Source organism: Chelonoidis abingdonii, chromosome 2 (assembly GCF_003597395.2).
Source record: "Chelonoidis abingdonii isolate Lonesome George chromosome 2, CheloAbing_2.0, whole genome shotgun sequence".
In the NCBI taxonomy this organism is placed as follows: Eukaryota; Metazoa; Chordata; order Testudines; family Testudinidae; genus Chelonoidis; species Chelonoidis abingdonii.
In genome coordinates, this window is record NC_133770.1 from 55,757,645 (window position 1) to 55,776,440 (window position 18,796).

Sequence of the window (18,796 nt, forward strand, 5' to 3'; positions counted from 1 at the left end):
GAAGTGGGGATGGTACAGGGAGTGATGGTGCTCAAGTGTCCCATCAAAATGTCTTCTTGATAGCTAGATAGGACTGAAGAGGATATGGCAGGGGTGCTGTTTGTCTTCTATGCTGCAGCTGCTGGTACCTCTTAGGAGTCTCGGGACTCATCTACACTGGCAAGTTTTGTCGCCAAAAACTGCCTTTTGGCAACAAAACAGCAAGAGTACACACACTACAATGGGACTCACAGAGTTACTCATGATGCTGCTCTCAGCAGCTGAGGAGGCTGTGGGAGAACTCAGAGAGAATCCCAAGATGCACAGCGATCAGCTCGTCCTTTCCACAACACTGCACTGTGGGATACATACCCACAGTGCATTGCTCACCCTGTTGATGATGGTGTGCCCAGTGCGGACAGGAACTGTCGACAGAGCATGAACACCCTTTGGTGATTTTTGTTTTGTCAACTTTTGGGTGTCAACACAAGTTTTGTCAACAAAACTTGGTAGTGTAGACAAGCCCTCATAGGCTTTCAGATGATAAAAGGCTAAGGGGTCAGATAGTACCTATGAGGAAATGCCCTACACTATTTCCTACAGGTTGCCAAGGTGTATATCCTGATGAGCAGAATTTTGCAGCAGAGTCCTTAAAGCAGTGATCTGTTTTCTCACTAAACAGGTTGCTGCCCTCAAAAGAGAGGTCTTCTATCTTCTTGGAGAATCCTGAAGACTGCAACCAGGAAGCCTGCCTTACAACCACCAAGGTTATCAGGGAGTGGATGCACTACATCGTGTGACACCTGAAGCCATGATCTGGCAACCAGTTTCCTTTCATACAGGATTGCCTGGAATTGGGGCCTACATTTCTGTGGCAGTTTATCAGCTAATTCTGGCAGTTTACACTAATTAATAAAATCACGTTTGAATATTAATGTCTGGTAATTGCTATGTGGAACAGTAGGTTGGCTGATGAAAAGTTCTTAGTGCTGAGGAGATCTAGTTTCTTTGCATCTTTGCCTGAAGGGGTGGATCTAGACTGAGGTAACCTGTTTCACTCCATAACTTTCTGGACTATTAGAGAGTGCCAGTTAGGGTGGGAAAACAAATATTCTGTCCTCCTGGAGTTAAGAAAATATTTTTTCAGTCCTCTTCAGGGTCAGGCACAGGTAGCTGGTGTGTGCCAAATTGTCTAAGGTACAACTACACAGCCACAGCAACAAGCCTCCCAGTCCAGATCGGCAGACTAGGGCTCACACTATCACACTAAAAATAATTATGTAAATGCTGTGATTCAGGCTGGAACTCAGGTTCTGAAGCCCACCTGCCTCTCTAGGCTTCAGAACTTGAGCTCCACCCCTAGCTGCAACTTTAGCTTGGCCTACACAGGTTTTGTCTTAGCTTGTTAGTGCAAGCCTGGGTCTGTCCACCCAGGCTGCTGCATGATGTGCAGACACACACACCCTTAGTCGGCTCCAGTATGGCCTCATTAATAGGTAATGCCACCTTGGCAGCAGCTGTAGTCTGGAGAATATCCAGGAGTCTATAAGTAGGGATCTTGAATCTCTGAGTGGAATCTGAAGAATTTCTGCAATTGTCCTCAAGAAGTCCTGATACTGCCAATAATCATCTAGTGGCAAGAGAGCAGCTGGTGTAGCTGCCACAGCTGGGGAGGAAGAAGAAAGCACTGCCAGTGGATCCAGCAGTACTGGCTGTTCTGGTTTAACAAAATGCTCTGGGGAGGACTGAGGTTCCTCTCTGGGAGGTGATCTTTGTTGAGAGCAATCCCCAGGATCCTTGTTGCGTGAGGCCCATAAGTATGAGGTGCCATTGGCTCCTACCCAAATAGTGCGGGTTGTGAGGCTGCGGAGGCCCTCTGGAAGCCCTGTCTGGGATGAGGTCTTGTTTCTGAACTGTCAGAGGAACCATTGGTACTGCTCCTGCTCATCTGAAGAGTGGGAGTCATGTCTTGTGAGAGTCTGAATTGAGGCAGGAACCAGCAATAGTGCGCCAGTGGTGTCAGAGCATCTACAGCATGTCTGGTGCTCATGATTGGTCAATGATGTGCCAATGGCATACAGGTGTCCATTGATAGGATTGGATCCAAAAGGATTGGTGCAAATTGCCAGGTCCTGAAGAAGAACATATCAAGACCAAAGTTCCCTCTAATTTTTGCCATCCATGCGCAGAAAATTTTTTATGTGCACTGAGGTATGTGCGGATGTGCACCACCAGTAGAAACAAAAAAACTAGAAATAATATATATATTTTAAAAGTTATCATAGGGATAATTACTCCATCCAGGACAGGTTAGGCACTTTAGAACTCACTACCCAAAGAATTAAGTTTAAGTGTAAGAGAAATAAAGATTATGAAATGTATAGACCTATCAAAACACTAAAATAACAATATTTTGAAAGAATAAAATTACAGAAAATATATGTGCATTGCAGGAAGTACCAAGAAAAAACAACAACAATAATACATGTATGTGTTGGGAGGTGAGTGTGAAAGAAAGAGAGAGAGAGAGAGAGAGAGAGAGAGAGTGTGTGTGTGTGTGTGTGTGTGTGTGAGACAGAGACAGTGCATGGACTGGCTGCTGGGGAAAGCCATGTGCTGTCTTTTTAAGACACTCACTGAAAGCTCTTCTGCTCTGTTGTTTCCTTTCCCTGGCTCTAAGGAGATGGGGGAAGGAGGGAGAGAGAGAGAGTTGGCTGTCGGGGAAATCTCAGAAACAGTGCACTGTCTCTTTAAGAAAGGCACTCAGCTACTCACCATTCAGGCCTCAGCAGCTCAGAGTCCTCCTGGGCCAAGCTGTCCCCTCTGCCCTTCTCTGTGGAGATGGAGTACAGAGGCGGGGGGAGGGGGACCCCCTGACATCAGCAACCTGCTCTCCCACCCCCTGCCCCACTCTGCACAGCCAGCAGGAGGGTCCCAGGAGCAGCTGCAGAATGGAGCAACATGGGAAGATGGGCACCTGAACATAAGCCGCCAGCTGTGTGCACTCTGCTAATCATCTGGGCAGCACTTGAATCTCTCCTGCACGGCTGCCCAAGCACGCAGCTTACAGAGAACACAGATCAAGACCTAGCAGGAGGAAAGCTGGCAGGAGTCTGCCAGCTGCCTGGGAGTTTGGACATGACTGCCCTCTGACGGTGTGGTACCCTCAGTGCTGAGGGTGAATGCTTCCTTCTGTCCCTGTTTGATGCAGATGTCAATCCTGCTCCTTTCACAGTTTCAGAATTGTAGTAGCTTTCAGTACTGTCAGGACTAGCCCATGCTCCTGGCAAGCTCTGGACACATCTGTCCTGGGGCCCAGAGCCTCACTCGGTGCCGAGGGGAGAGAAACCGTCCTTTTCTCAGAAGATTCATAGGGCAATTTGTTCTTCTTTTTCTGACTATGTTTATTGTTACCCTTATCATGCCTCCATTTAATCAAATTGTTGGCCTTGCTGGAGGAGTCCAAGCTAGAGAGTGCCAGCTTTGGAGAGATGCCACTTGGAGGCTCAGGCTGGTGAGATGAGGAGCGGAGTGGTCCAGGATCAGATCGGGGCCTCAGAGAGAGCTCAGTTAAATGTCTGTGGAACCTGAAATCCTGAGATTGCATAGTACAAGGGTGTAAGGAGCAGCAGCTATCACATTTCAGAGGAATGTATGATCCCCCAGGGTCTTACAAACAGCTCTCATGAGTGTCACTAACTGGGAAGACCAGGGGACAGCACAAAGGATTTGAAGCCTGGAATCTTGGGCATACTAGGTTCCTCCCTGAAAGTGAAGGAACAAGGCAGGAAATCCCTCTAAACTATCTGTCTAGACCAACTAAAGCAAACTATCTACGAAAAACTATTTAAGTCTGAGTGAGACCACTGGAAAGGCTACGGACAAACTGGGTTCTGTCCCAGATAGCAAACAGTAAACTGGTGAGGTGATTGATTGGTCCATGCTGCTCCTTATACCCTCCGCTTAGAGTAGGGTGCCGGCATGGACCAACAGACATTGCTTTTGAAGAATCTTCTGGTCTCATGGAGAGCATGCGTACCCGCAGCATGTAGGCATAGGGACCAGTACTCTAACAAAATATGATCTTTCAGTCTTCTGTCAGTTTCAAAAAGTAAAAAATAAACAAACAAACAAAACAAAACAAAAAACATTTGGTACAACATAAAACAAAACAAATCCTTTTGCTTTCAAGCTTTTTTAATTTTTATAAAATTGGAGGAAATTTTGATATTAAAAATTGTTTTGGCTTGAAAAAAATCAAACATTTTATTCCAAAAGTGTTGAAATGTTTGGCAAATTCAGCAAAATTCATGAAATGCTTCAGCTGACCTGAATCTCCATTTTTTGTCAGAAAGCTGAGTTAAAAAAAATTTGCCCAGCTCTACTCAGCAGATCTGGGCTGAAACTCCATCTATGCCACAAATTTCGTTGGACATGTCACTTAATCTTTCAGTTCCTCTTTGTGTCTCCATTACTCATCTGTAATACTTCCTTTCTCTCTCCTTTCTCTGTTTTGTCTATTTAGATTGAAAGTTACTGGTAACCCTCCTAACAACTAACAGTTTGGCCATTAGGGGGAAGCAGAAGCCTCACGTACACAGTAACCTGAACTTTTGAACTATCTTTTCTCTTCTGCCTCAAAGCAGAGGAAACTTAATTCAAACCAGTTTTTACTAACCAGATAACAGAGTGCCGGATTTGACACCTACCAATCAAGTGTTAACATGAAAGGGTCTTTGTCCGAAAGTGTAGAAAAAAGTTTGTGAAATTTGTGTGAGGCAGAGTCTTCTGTACCAAGGTACAGGGCTCTCCTTTCTTCTGCAGAATAAAGCATCTTTTCCTTATTCCTGTCAGGTTGTTATTGGTTCTCAGCTAGGCAGACCTGATATTTCGATAACAGTTTCTGGCGACCCCAGACGGGACTCTCCTAGCTCGGACATTGGACTCCGGACGGCTGTGGCGAAATAGGAGCGGCGCCACCGAGGTGTTTAGCCCCTCTTCCTTGCTTCACCATGGCCCCTGGGGTTTGTGCTCCGATAAGGTGAGCCCTAATAGGATAAGGAAATGCTATCTGGTTCTGGTTTGCTATCTGGTTCTGGTTCTGTTCTATTTAATTAACCGGTTACTGTTTTTCTGCTCTGTACATTTGGGCGTTAGGTGTGTGGGCAGAACTGAACCTCTCGTTCGTAATTCCTCAGGATGGAAGCCATAGCGTGCGATGAAGCTCTGAGGTCGAATTGGGATCCTTCTGTCCCGTCCCCTGTAGCGGTCAGTGTAATAGAGGTAGAAAATTCTGGATTAGACCATAATTCCCTCTGCTCTCTGGGTAATTCTCTGTTTGAGCGTCAGGAGACAGATGGGTGGGTCTCTGGGTAAACCCTCTAAAGACAGCCCTTTGGATTATATGTTAAGTAAATGGCCCCTATCTGGTGTTCAAAAAGGGATGTCAAGGAAGCGCTTTTTACAGCTTTGCACCCAGGATTGGCCAGCCCTGGGAACTGCATGGCCCGAGTTTGGCTCCTTTGATATTCCGACTCATTTAACCTCTTTGCACCTGATATTGGAGAATCAGGCACCAGGTCAAATGGACTATTGGTTTTTGTGGGACGATGAGGCTCATCATCGCTTGAAGAAGGTACAAATCCAAGCCCCTCTACTTCTGAAAGCCTCTGCCCCTCGCGAAGCCAGCTGTTGGGAGGAGACCCCCTCCCCATGTATTGTCCTAGACTGCAGCCACCCCCAGCAGTAATACCACCAGCTGTGGTGGACCTGGTTCCCTCCTCTACAGGGCCCGAGACAGCGGCCCCACCACTGAAAACTGAGGAAGCCACAATTCAAGTTGATGAATCAACTAGTGGAGCGACGGGTAGTGGGTACACTTCTTCTCTGTCCACCGTCCTTAGTCCGTCCCATATGAGAAAGGGAGCACTCTATGGGGAAGAAATAGTTAATATCCAGGCACCCCTCTGGACCATCCCAGTTCCCACAACAGATGGGAATGTGGTAGACCGTTATGTCCATGTCCCTTTTACTACTGCAGATCTTAAGAACTGGCAAACCACTACGCCTCGCCTTAGAGATGACCCGGACGTCGTTCATAGGCGATTCCGTGCCATTTTTCAGTCTCATAATCCTGATTGGCAAGACGTGGGCCAACTTTTAGACTATTACGTACGGAGGAGAAAGAGCGGGTCCTAAGGGGGGCCCGGGAAGCTGCGGAGGCTGCCAGTGACGGGCGTGATATTATAGCTCTCACTAACCCTACTCAATGGAACCCGAATAATTCAACCCACCAGGCAAATCTAAAGAAATTCCTAAACTATATTTTGACAGGTATAAAACAAGCAGGAGAAAGAACTCTAGATTGGTCTAAGGTCCATAATACTGTACAAGGGAAAGAAAAACGCCCCTCCGACTTTTATGAGAGACTTTGTAAAGCATTTTGTACTTATACTAACAAAGATCCCAAGGCTACGGACACACAGTCCACGGTCAGGCTTGTTTTTATCTCTCAGTCAGCCCCGGACATTAAGAAGCAGTTGCAGCAGCTCGAGGGCGCTGAGGGAAAATCCCTGGAGGAACTGGTAAGTGTGGCCACCCGTGTGTCAGAGATAAAGTACAAGAGACCAAACAGGTGAGGATGCTAGCAGCCCTTGTAAACGTTGGGAGTGAGAAACAAGCGGGGAGGCAGGGACCCCCCAGGTAGCAACCAAAAGCGGATCACAGGTGGGCCCCAAGCCGCGTTAATGAGATATGTCATTACTGTAAGCAGCTTGGTCACTGCAGAAGAGAGTGCCCAAACCGACGTACCGGACTACAGCCCCGACCTGAACGCCAGATGGCTGTGGAAAGAACAGACGCTGTCAATAGTGAGGAATGACGGCGACCCGGGGGTCCACTTGTTACCTATTCAAATGACTTTACCACTTATGTTTGTTCCTCCACAGACTCCCAGGTCCGTTAAACATTGGGAGGAACCACTCATTCTTGTCTTTTGGACTCAGGGACTGCCCTCTCTACTGTTACTGCCAAGCCAAAGAAAGGAAACCTCACAGATAAAAGCATTCCGGTAATGGGTATAGACGGTAAGCCATTTGACTGTCCTGTATTGCAGGAGGCTGCTGTAGAAATCTCTGGTGTTTCAGCCTCCTATGCCTTTCTGCTAGCTCCTGATTCCCCAGTTAACCTTCTGGGCAGAGACCTGCTGTGTAAATTACGTGTTCACATTTTCTTTTCAGATGATAAAATCATTCTTCGATTACCTCAGAATCAGCTGCCCCAGCTATGTGCCGCATTAACCCAGGCTACTGAGGACCCGATTCTGCCTGTGGGCCCGATGAACCTGCCGGAATGACTCAGACGAGAGGTACACGCCTCCCTGTGGGGCACTTCAAAGGCAGACTTGGGCACTCTTCGGACAGAGCCGGTATGAATAACCCTGAAGCCAGACATTGACATTCCTCGAATTGGTCAGTATCCCATCCCCCGAAAAGATCTGTTGGGCCTCCGGAATCTTATCAACACACTCCTACTGTTGGGAGTGTTGGTTCACACTAAGTCCTCCTTCAACTGCCTGTTAGAAAACCTGACCTGGATCCAGAGGGAAAACCAGTATACCGATTTGTCCAGGACTTGCATGCAGTGAATAAAGTCGTCCAGGCTAGACACAATGTGGTGCCTAATCCCCACACTATCTTGACTGCCATTCCAGCAGGTACTGCTTGCTATTCAGTAACAGACTTGCGTAATGCCTTTTTCAGTATTCCCCTAGACTGAGACAGCTGGGATAGCTTTCCCTTTACATGGATGGACCCAGAGACCAGGAGAGCAGAACAACTGACCTGGACTTGGCTACCCCAGGGCTATGTTGAGACCCCAACTATTTTCTCCTCCATCCTGGCACATGATTTGGCTGATATCAACTTACCGGGTGGATCTACATATCTTTTGTATGTGGATGACATCCTGGTTTGTTCCCCGGATCAGGTAACGTGAAACGGATACTATTTGTCTGCTAAACTGCTTGGCAGAGAAGGGACAAAGTATCTCCTTCTAAGCTTCAGTTTGCTAAAGAGAGGGTCACCTATCTAGGTCATGTGCTCATTCTGGGGCATCGGACGTTATCCAGCCTCCGTATCCAGTCAATCCTCAATACTCCCCGACCAAACACAAAACGTGAAATGTGGGGATTTCTAGGCCTTGCAGGATTTTGCCGTTCCTGGATTCCACGCTTCGGGGAGATGGCAAAACCCCTCTTTGAACTGATCACTCATGATGCCGAGGAACCCCTACATTGGGACTCTGGGGCTATAAAAGCCTTCCAGGGAATTAAAACAGCTTTGGCCTCAGCCCCAGCCTTTGGACTCCCTGATTATCGAAAGCCTTTTGTTCTTTATGTACATGAGTGGCTAGGGGTGGCCTCCGATGTCCTTACACAGACCTTTGGACCTAAGGAACGATGTGTGGCTTATTATTCCCAAAAATTGGATGCTGTAGCACAAGGCTTTCCTGGCTGCCTCCGAGCAGTGGTCACTGCTGGTCTCCTGGTACCCTAAGCAGAAAAGATTACCTTGGGCCATCTGATGACCCTACGGACCCCACATGCAGCCCAACAGCTGTTGGTTCAAAAAGGCACTCAGCATTTAACCAGTCAGAGACTAACACACTTGGAAGTTTCTTTGTTATCTAGGACCAACTTGAAAATTGAACAGTGCCATACCTTGAACCCTGGCACCCTGTTGCCTTTCCCGGACAACGAGCATGAGCCCTCACATGATTGCCTTCAGGTAGTACAACATCAAGAAAAACCTCGCTCAGATCTTTCAGATGTGCCCATTCCAAATACTGAATTGGAGCTGTACACAGATGGCTCTGCATGGGTTGTGGAGGGCCAGCAAGTACCTGGATTCGCAGTTACTACTCAGTTTGAGGTATTGCAGTCTGCTCCACTGGGGACCCTCCACCTCAGCCCAGGCAGCAGAATTGATAGCCCTCATCCAAGCATGTGAGTTGGCAGCAGGTCAGTCGGTAAACATATTCACTGACTTGAAATATGTCTTTGGTGTTTGCCATGACACAGGCTAACTGTGGACAGAACGTGGGTTTATCACCTCCACTGGCACTAAGGTAGCACATGGGCCCCTGATCCTGAAATTATTGGAAGCTATTCATTTGCCATCTAAGATTGCTATTGTATATGTCCAGGCCCATCAGAAAGGAGATGATCCTACCATCTGTGGCAACAGACTGGCCGATTCAGCTTCAAGAGTGGCTTCCCTACAGCCTTATGTTGCCCACCAGATGGTGCTCACGTCCTCTCTTCCACCAACTCCAGTCTTGGTCCCTTTTACCCCTGAGCCATTAGAAGTTAAGCACTGGGACAGTATGGGGGCCACTAAAACGCCAAGGGGGGAGTGGCAACTACCAGATGGAAGAAGGGCGTTGCCCCGAGCTGCTTTGTGGCCTGCCCTACTTAAACTACACCAGGAAACACACGGTGGAGCACAAGCTATGGGAGCTACCGTAAATAGACTTTGGCAGGCTGCTGGAGTATTCCAGGAAGCTAAATGGGTCCTTGCTACCTGTGACATCTGTGCAAAAGTCAGTCCACGGGGGGAACTTAAAGGCCCCCCCGGAGCCAGGTTATGGGCATACACGCCCTTTGAACGACTCCAAATTGACTATTCAGAGATGCCTAAGTGTCAAGGTTACAAATACCTTCTTGTAATTGTGTGCCAACTGACTGGTTGGATTGAAGCATTCCCGACTAGACGAGCAACTGCCTTGGAAGTGGGGAAAACCCTATTGAACCATATCATTCCTAGGTTTGGCCCTCTTAGGTCTATTGACTCAGACCAAGGAACTCATTTCACTGCCCAGGTTATTCAGGCCCTTGCAAAGGCCCTGGGTATTACCTGGCTTTTACACACCCCTTGGAGACCACCATCTTCGGGACAAGTGGAAAGAATGAATCAGACTTTGAAGCTTAAACTCTCTAAACTGTGCATTCAAACTGGGTTAAAATGGCTTCAGGCCCTGCCTCTGGCCCTTCTGGCAGTTCGAACTGCTACCAGAGGCCGGCTCCATCTCTCAACCTTTGAATTTTTATTTGGCAGGCCATACACTGGATTTGCTGATCCAGGACCTGTGACTGATTTAGCCACTTGGGGTGATGAGGAACGAACCAGATATGTTGTTTCCCTCCAAACTACTCTCACCTCTCTCCACAGGTACGCAGCTCAGTTTCAGTCCCTACCCGCTGATGTCCCTGCCCATCGGATCACTCCGGGACAGTGGGTTTATGTGAAAGAGTGGAAACACGAGCCTCTTCAACACCGGTGGATGGGCCCTTTCCAGGTCCTTCTTACTTCCCACACTGCAATTCGAGTGCGAGAGCGAAACACTTGGGTTCATCACACCCAAGTCAAGCTAGCCCCTTGGCCGGGGCCAGAAGCAAATGACTCCAGACCTCGAGGGAGCCCCACCAGCTCTTCCCACCGTGACCTGGAAGAGCCTGAAGCAGATGATACCTAGAAGGCTGAGCCTCTCGAGGGACTAAAGCTCCTGTTCCGACGGAATAAGTCCTGAGACTTTACTGACTATGAATTTCTGGGTGGTGGTACAATGGTTATTTGCTTTTAGTTTGCCCTTTGTACATTCCAACCCCCACCCAGCGGTTGGATCTTTACAGCGACTGGCCACATTGGGACACCTGTCTGATTGCTGGCTGTGCCACCAAACTCGTTCTGAAGAAGGAATAGGGTTGTGGGCTGTTCCTGCAAATCTGTCCGAAGTACTCTACTTGCAGGTAGTATGAAAAACTGAATGGGCATGGGGAGGGGAATACCAGTATGATAAATACGGGAAGGTGTCTGAAGTTTGGCATTATTACTGGGTGGCTAATGGGGTCCCTCTTTTTGATATTCTTGGAATTGGGTATAACCTGTCCCTTTGTTTGGAAAATACTAAAGGAATTGGGAAAGAGGTAGGCTACCTTCCCCTTGAGGCCTGTGACCAAACCCTTTGGTTTGATGTCAGAACCGGAACCTTTTCCCCTTTAAATACTTTTGAGAATGCCCAGACGCCCCCTTGCCTCCTACATAGGGCTTTTACTGTAAGATCAATAGGCATTCTTTATCAAGGGAAATGGTTCCCCTCGTTCCTCCCGCTGGGCCCCATGAATAGCGCACACACGTTTTATATGGATATTTACTCTGGCGTTGTGTTGCCTCACCCATCCCTTGAAAAGGTGTCTGGATGCCTACAACCCATGGGATCGCTTGCAAGTTTTACAGCTAATTTGTTTGCTGTTATGTATTGTGGGGGTATCCTAAATGCCACCCGTGCCCTGGGACGCTTAAATATCTCCCATTGGAGGTGCCAGGACTGTGTAATAGGTACCCCCAAGCAGTGGGATGTGTTAGTGACCCGGCGCCACCGAGTCACAGCTAATATCCTTACCCTCTATTTGGAGACCCCTGGCTTGTATTTTATCTGTGGCCATAGCACCTACAAGGGTCTCCCTCCCAGCTGGCAGGGTCGGTGTGGTGTGGCCTGGGTGTTGCCTGATGTCCAAATTAACAATACATTAGATTCTAGTCAGATCCTCAACCTGGGAAGCTATTCTCACAAGCTTTTTACCCCCTCCATAAGGACTAGAACCAAGCGCGCCAAGAATCCCGTAGTTGTCAGGCAGACAGGATTCCATTCCTTTGTTCATGCGCTCATTCCTGGGATGGGGGTAGCTGAACTAGAAAAAGCAATTGTAAACATTTCTGCAGAGCTCGAAAAAACAGCTAATGCATCAATAGACACTTTTCAAAAGTTGCAACGAGAGACTGATGAAGTAGCAGAAGTGGCTATGCAAAATAGACGTGTGCTAGATGCCATGAATGCTGAATTAGGGGGGGCTTGTGCTCGCATTGGAGAAAAATGCTGTTTTTATGTTAATCACTCTGGCTTAATTGAAAAGGATTTACAAGCTATTAAGAATGCTGCTGTTGTTTTCCATGCTGTCTCTCTTGATCACACCTTTAGTTTTGAGGACCTCTTCCCAGACCTTGGGTCATGGTTTACTGGCCTCTTCCGTACAATTGTTAAATGGATTATTTTTTTCCTGTTCTTCCTATGTATTGTTTGGGCAGTAATGTCTGTGTAATGCTGTAACCGAAGGCTCTGCTGTTCATAAGAAAACCCAGTATCTGTCTCTTCAACTTGATCGCAAATTACGTTAACGGGCCTGACAATTTGGGATTGTCAGGCCCGAAGCGGGGACTGTGAAAGTTACTGGTAACCCTCCTAACAACTAACAGTTTGGCCATTAGGGGGAAGAAGAAGCCTCACGTGCACAGTAACCTGAACTTTTGAACTATCTTCTCTCTTCTGCCTCAAAGCAGAGAAAACTTGCTTCAAACCAGTTTTTACTAATCAGATAACAGAGTGCCGGATTTGACACCTACCAATCAAGTGTTAACACGCAAGGGTCTTTGTCTGAAAGTGTAGAAAAAGTTTGTGAAATTTGTGTGAGGCAGAGTCTTTTGTACCAAGGTACAGGGCTCTCTTTTCTTCTGCAAAATAAAGCATCTTTTCCTTATCCCTGTCAGGCTGTTATTGGCTCTCAGCAAGGCAGACCTGATATTTCGGTAACAGTACAACACAAAACAAAACAAATCCTTTTGTTTTCAAGCTTTTTTAATTTTTATAAAATTGGAGGAAATTTTGATATGAAAAATTGTTTTGGCTTGAAAAAAATCAAACATTTTATTCCAAAAGTGTTGAAATGTTTGGCAAATTCAGCAGAATTCATGAAATGCTTCAGCTGACCTGAATCTCCATTTTTTGTCAGAAAGCTTAGTTAAAAAAAATTTGCCCAGCTCTACTCAGCAGATCTGGGCTGAAACCCCACCTACGCCACAAATTTCCTGTGTGACCTTGGACATGTCACTTAATCTTTCGATTCCTCTTTGTGTCTCCATTACTCATCTGTAATACTTCCTTTCTCTCTCCTTTCTCTGTTTTGTCTATTTGGATTGACAGCTCTGTGGGCAGGGAATGACTCTTGCTATGAATGGGAACAGCACCAAGCACAGCTGGGACCCACTGGTGTTATTGTCAGATAATTAATAAAATAAAGAATAGTACAAAGAATGAGAGAATATAGTGAATTTTGGTTTTGTCACTTCTGTTAAACATTGAGGCAGAAATATACTGTTTAACAAGTTTTGCTATAAATGAAAGTCAATTATTGAGGAAAAAGAATTAAAGACATTTTGAAAAAAAATTACCATGAAATTTAAGAATTGACTCTAGAATTAAAATGTAATGGGAGATTGGCATATATTTGTGATGTTTTTTGGGTGATATTACAAAGCAGCTGTCTATGAAATTATTAATATTTGCAACATTTTTAAACCTCACAACCAAAATTCGGCCAAGAAAAAATCTTATTCATCTTACATTAAAATAGTGGTCACCTATTTTTTGTTTTGGTACTCACCATTACATGATCTTGTTTCCAAAGCTTGTTCTGGACAGAGGTGTTGGTTCTCTAATTCCTGAATGATCACTACCCGGGATCGGACTTGTATCCCTCCAAAGCCAAGATCTTCTCCATTAACACAGGTCAGCTGACAAAGGCTCCATTCTGACCACTCTTTCAAGTAACAATCACCTGTCCAACAACAATGATGTAACAAAGCTGAAGAGCTGATACAAGGGGAGTTCTGAATACTATCTGTAAAGACCATAGAAAGTTTTGATCCAAACAATACCCTTTAACTTTGCCTCATTAATAAGTAAAGAACATTTCTTCTTTTAGACCAATACTTACCTTCATCCTGTGAAAATACAGGTTACAGAACACCAGCTTATTTTAACTTCTGTACAAAAGAAATGATTCTTCAAGGAAATTGAAGTGTTACAAAACCCTATTTATGCCAAAACATCCAAGCAACTGCAGTATTTCCATAGTATTACTAAATTGCTTTCATTTTCAGTCTCTGACAAAAACCGCATTCAATATTTGGTCTTTCACAAGTGGAAAGGCACTCTATATGCTGTGCTCCAACCTAATTTTCTATATTATCTTCATGATAAACTTTACTTTCTATAAGCTTAGAAGAAGCCAATATATATAGCCAGTTGGAAAGTAAAGGTTAATTCTTGCTCATTCTGCTCCACTTGTAGTAAACAGGCCATTATCTAAATGTATTAGGGAAGTAGACTGGAAAAAAGCTCTTACTGTGGGAAACATTTCTTGTCAGAAATGAGATTGGCACAGGTGATTTAAAATATCTTCTCTAGGTTCTATGATGGTAGGAACCTACACTGTATTATCTTATGGTTCAAGACTAAGGAATAAAATCACACTAACAAACAATTAATTCTCACAACAGCCTTGCGAATATTTTAAGGAAGTCTGAAGCATGGTGTAAAGACAGTTTTGCTAATATTGCTGTGTAAAAGATGTCTAGAAAATTAAAACACAAAAAGACTCAAATTAGCCTCTTTAGCTTTAATTATTTCAGCAAAAAAAAAATTAAAAATTCATGTTACCTTACATTATGCTGACAACAAATATAATAAGCACCATGTTGACCGGATGCCTAATTAATGAAGGAATTTTATTTGCTGACATTAAGAAATCGTGTAAAGCAATGAATTATTGAAGAACTGATGTATGTATAATAGGAGAGCAGGAAGTGATTGTTAGAAAACTTAGTTAGAATGTATCATTAGCACATACCCACAGCGTAGTTATTGTCCTTGGCTAAATGTGAGGTTGCTCAAACAAAGGTCATTGTTCAGCAAAATGTAAAGGCTGAGCAATGAACAGCTGTTTCTTAAATTTAACTAACAAAATCAATCAATTACAAAATGGAGTATCTTATACCATTTTAGTCTTCTGATTTTCTATTAGAAAGCAGAACTATGTGTTGACAGTTCACAATTTGTTAATTAAAATATTTATTAAATTTGGGGAAACCATAGCCGTGTCTACGCTGTATTGACATTAACAAGACTTGTAGTAAGACCAGTGATGTCCTTGGTCAAAATCTCTCTCTTTCACATTACTGAGTGGAGTGCTCTGTATCAGTGGTTCTCAAGCTTTCCAGACTACTGTGCCCCTTTCAGGAGTCTGATTTGCCTTGCTTACTACAAGTTTCACCTCACTAAAAAACTCAGGCTTTGGCTTCAGCCCTACGCAGTAGGGCTTGGGCCCCAACTTTCTGCCTTGGGCCCCAGAGACTCTAATGCCGGTCCTGGTGACCGCATTAAAATGAACTTGCCCACAGTTTGAGAACTGCAGATATAGTATATAGATCAGTATAAATGAGTCATTGTCTGTATGAAATTTTAGTTTGCACTGACTTTGCTAGTGCTTTTTATGTAGCCTGTTGTAAAACTAGGCAAATAGTTGATGTACCCCTGAAAGACCTCTGCGTACCCCCAGGGCTACATATACCCCTGGTTGAGAACCATTGCTCTATATCAACTCTCTGCTTGCTCTCATTCAAGTGAATGGGACTTTTGCTCATGGTTTCAAACTCATAGTTTGTGAAGTGGTGAAGGATTCTTTGGGATAGAAAGTGCTATGTCAATGAAATAGCTAACTGCACTTTTAGATGAGTGCAAAATGTAGACACGCCTCTTATAACTCAAATAGCTCAACAAATTTCTAGAAAATTGCATCTTTGGACTGTTGCTAAGACACATTAAATTTCAGTCCAAAAGGAATGGGTTTGAAAGAGTTGTGAAGGAAGGAAAATACAGGCTTGGTATGGAATGGCTAGTTGTGATGAGACTTGCTTTGGCAGAGAAAACAGGAAATCCATATCTGAAATTTCTTGGGAACGGAAGGAACTAATCAATACTTCCAATAATACAGCACTAATTACTTTATTAACAACAGCTACCCCTCCCCCCGCTTTGGAACTTACAAACAGATTTTTAATTTTCAGCAAAACCTTTGCAGTTCATCTTTAACAGCTGTTATAGTCTCCTCGTCTTAATCCTTCTTAGTATGAGGCTCACAGACCTGACAAACCACAACAGTGCCTTTAGATACAGGCTGTTGGGTCAACGTGAGTGTCATGCATTTGTTGCTAGTGGAGGGGCTAAGAATGATATTTTCTAAGGAAAATATTCCTTGGCCCCCATTGTGACCTTATTTAAACCAGCACTAAACCTTCTTGGTCTATTTCCTCAATTCCATTAAAAACAAACAGAAGTATTAGACCGTGATTCAGTTTAATAAAAAAAGCTGTTCACATGCTTAAAAAGAACATTTAAACACCAAACCCTCTATTTTTTTGGACAGTCTATTATTTAAATATCCATGAAACGGATTCTTCTCATATTCAAATTAACACTTTGTTTCTTGTGTGGTAAAGTAATATTTATGATTTTTATGCCAATTGTTCAAAAGTAAAATTCCTAGTGGGGTAGTCTATGCCAAACATTATTTTTAAAACATTTGTAAATGCATGTATTCCTTTCCTTAGTAACCATTTTATTAGTATCACAAAGTACGGTCACTTTTGTGAAACTACTGATGAAAAGTAATTCTTTCCGTTCAATAGGTGAATGTGGTAAAGACTTGACAGCCCGTTGCTAATCATCTTTTTTTCTTTGTACTGTAGGCCATCTCAGGTTGACCAATCTTGAAATGCAACAACATATATCTGAAAAAATTTGTTACCTGGACAAGGAAGGGTACAGGTTTCCTCAAGTATCATCTTCTTATTGCCATCAACAACAGGCTCAATTTCCCCACAGAATTCCTCATCTACTATTTTGCCAACATCTTCAGTGGATCCATCATAGACCACACATGAAATGTTCCTGACTCTTGTCCCCTCTCCACATTGAGCATCCTGGAAAGGGAAAGGATGCACAAATGTTGGAGAGAAAAAAAAGACTTCAATGGCTAAGTTAAAGCTGATCTTACTTTCTGATTATTGTTACTTTCTTTTATGCTGATGGCTTGAAAAATAAAACCAATTTAGGTCCTGTAGCATTCAGTGCTTCAGACCGGGAAAGACGCTTAGTCACTTCTATATGGAAGCACAGTGGATGTCATTAAAAGAATAATCAATATTTGCCCAATTATTTCAATTGAAATAATAACAATAACAATTAATAATAAATAATTATTATTATTATTTAAAGCAGCAGTCCCCTACAAGGAATAACCTCCAGCAGAATGACTTATTCATACACAACAAAATGAAATTAACCAGCCAGTAAATCAAAATAAGATAAAAATACCTTATCTCCTTGGGACAAAATGCACCTATATTCACACCCTACCCAGTACTGTAGTATGCTTTATACAAGGTACGCCTTGTGTGGTATCATCTGAAAACTCATAACTTGCTGAGCAGTAATATAATGGTATAATGCATGCAGCATTTTTATATATAAAGTTATACATTTCCCCTGTATGATGTTAAAATACATATTCAGACTCACATAGCACCAAAGTGGTCAAACAGACCTGTCTTGAACAAAGGAGTGTATGCTTGTATTAATATGCATTTAAGCAGTAAACAGAGTCATCAAGCAGAAAGGGGGATGGGAAAATATACAGCTCACACGGGTGAAAAAGCCCAGCAGGGAACATCCTTCCTCCAGCAGACTGCCTGTCTCCTGGTTCTCAGCTGGAAATGGTTTTCGAAGAGGGACTAAAGAATAATAAAAAGAAGAGGCAAACACCCCATGACCCCTCCACCTCATTCTCTGCACCTGAGACAACAAAGGAAACAGCTGTCACACTCCGAAGGAGGGATCCTGACCTGAGCAGTTTGATCAGTAATGCTGCTAGAAGCATGTGGTGAGAAACTTTACTTGAATCTAACTCAATTTAAGTTAAGCACTAGAAAGCATTTTATCTTTATTCTTCTTGTAGCCATTTCTGACTTCTATGACTCATTACTTGTACTCACTTAAAATCTCTCCCTTTCTAATTAATAAACTTTTTTTTATTATTTTATATAATCCAATGTGTTTAATTTAAACTGTCTGGGTAACTCTATTTGAGATAACAGACTAGTGTATATTATTCTCTTAAAGGAATAATGGACTCCGTATATTTGGACTGTGCAGGAGAGGGCTGGGCAGCACAAGACACACATTTCTGGGGAAAAAAATCTGTGACTGAGAGCATGTTGGTGTCATCCTGCAGTATAAAAGCCAAGTGTAAATGTTAAAAGCCAAGTGTAATTCAAGTGTGGCTGGTAGGTTGCACTCACACACACACACACTGGGTGTGGCCTGCATGCTGAAAGGCTGTTTGTGAGTGGCCCAGGTGGGAGCTACTTCAGCAAGACATTATAAGACACCCAAGGTTGCAAAGCAGGGGTAACAGAGGTCCCCATTTCTGCTCTGGATTGTACCCTGGCATGTCAAACTCACCCACAAACCCCCCCCATCAGTGCCCTCCCCAACTCCCAGCAAGAAGACAACAATCATTCAAACTATTTCAGGGGAACAAATGCCAGAGCCATAGTACCTTCACAGACAATGCCCTGCTGGTTCCCTTCTTTTTAGGACCAGGGAGCTAAAATCTGAGCATTTATACTGACTAAAATTGTGGCAGTATCATAAGTGAAAACCCTTTCTGGACAGAGCACTCTTTCAGATAGGCTGCTGTCAAATCATTTAAGTTACCACCGAGTTATATCTCAGATACCAGAATTTTACTCTTGTGGTAATCTAGCCGTCCAGTCCCAGACCTGGACTTTAGTGTCCACCAGTCTGGTCCTGTCCCAAACCTGGACTTTTGCGTCCAAAGTTTGGGGGCTTACCTGAAACTCGG

General features: G+C 44.1%; 1 protein-coding gene across 1 annotated transcript in view; it reads right to left on the reverse strand.

Moving 5' to 3' along the window:
* The window catches only part of THSD7A (thrombospondin type 1 domain containing 7A), a 553,675-nt gene that overhangs the window by 21,788 nt on the left and 513,091 nt on the right, over window positions 1-18,796 (reverse strand). The window contains exons 24-25 of the mRNA XM_075062383.1: window positions 16,679-16,853; window positions 13,475-13,648 (exon numbers count right to left, since the gene is read on the reverse strand). Of these exons, the coding sequence (XP_074918484.1) occupies window positions 13,475-13,648; window positions 16,679-16,853 (349 nt within the window). The remainder of the gene's footprint in view (window positions 1-13,474; window positions 13,649-16,678; window positions 16,854-18,796) is intronic.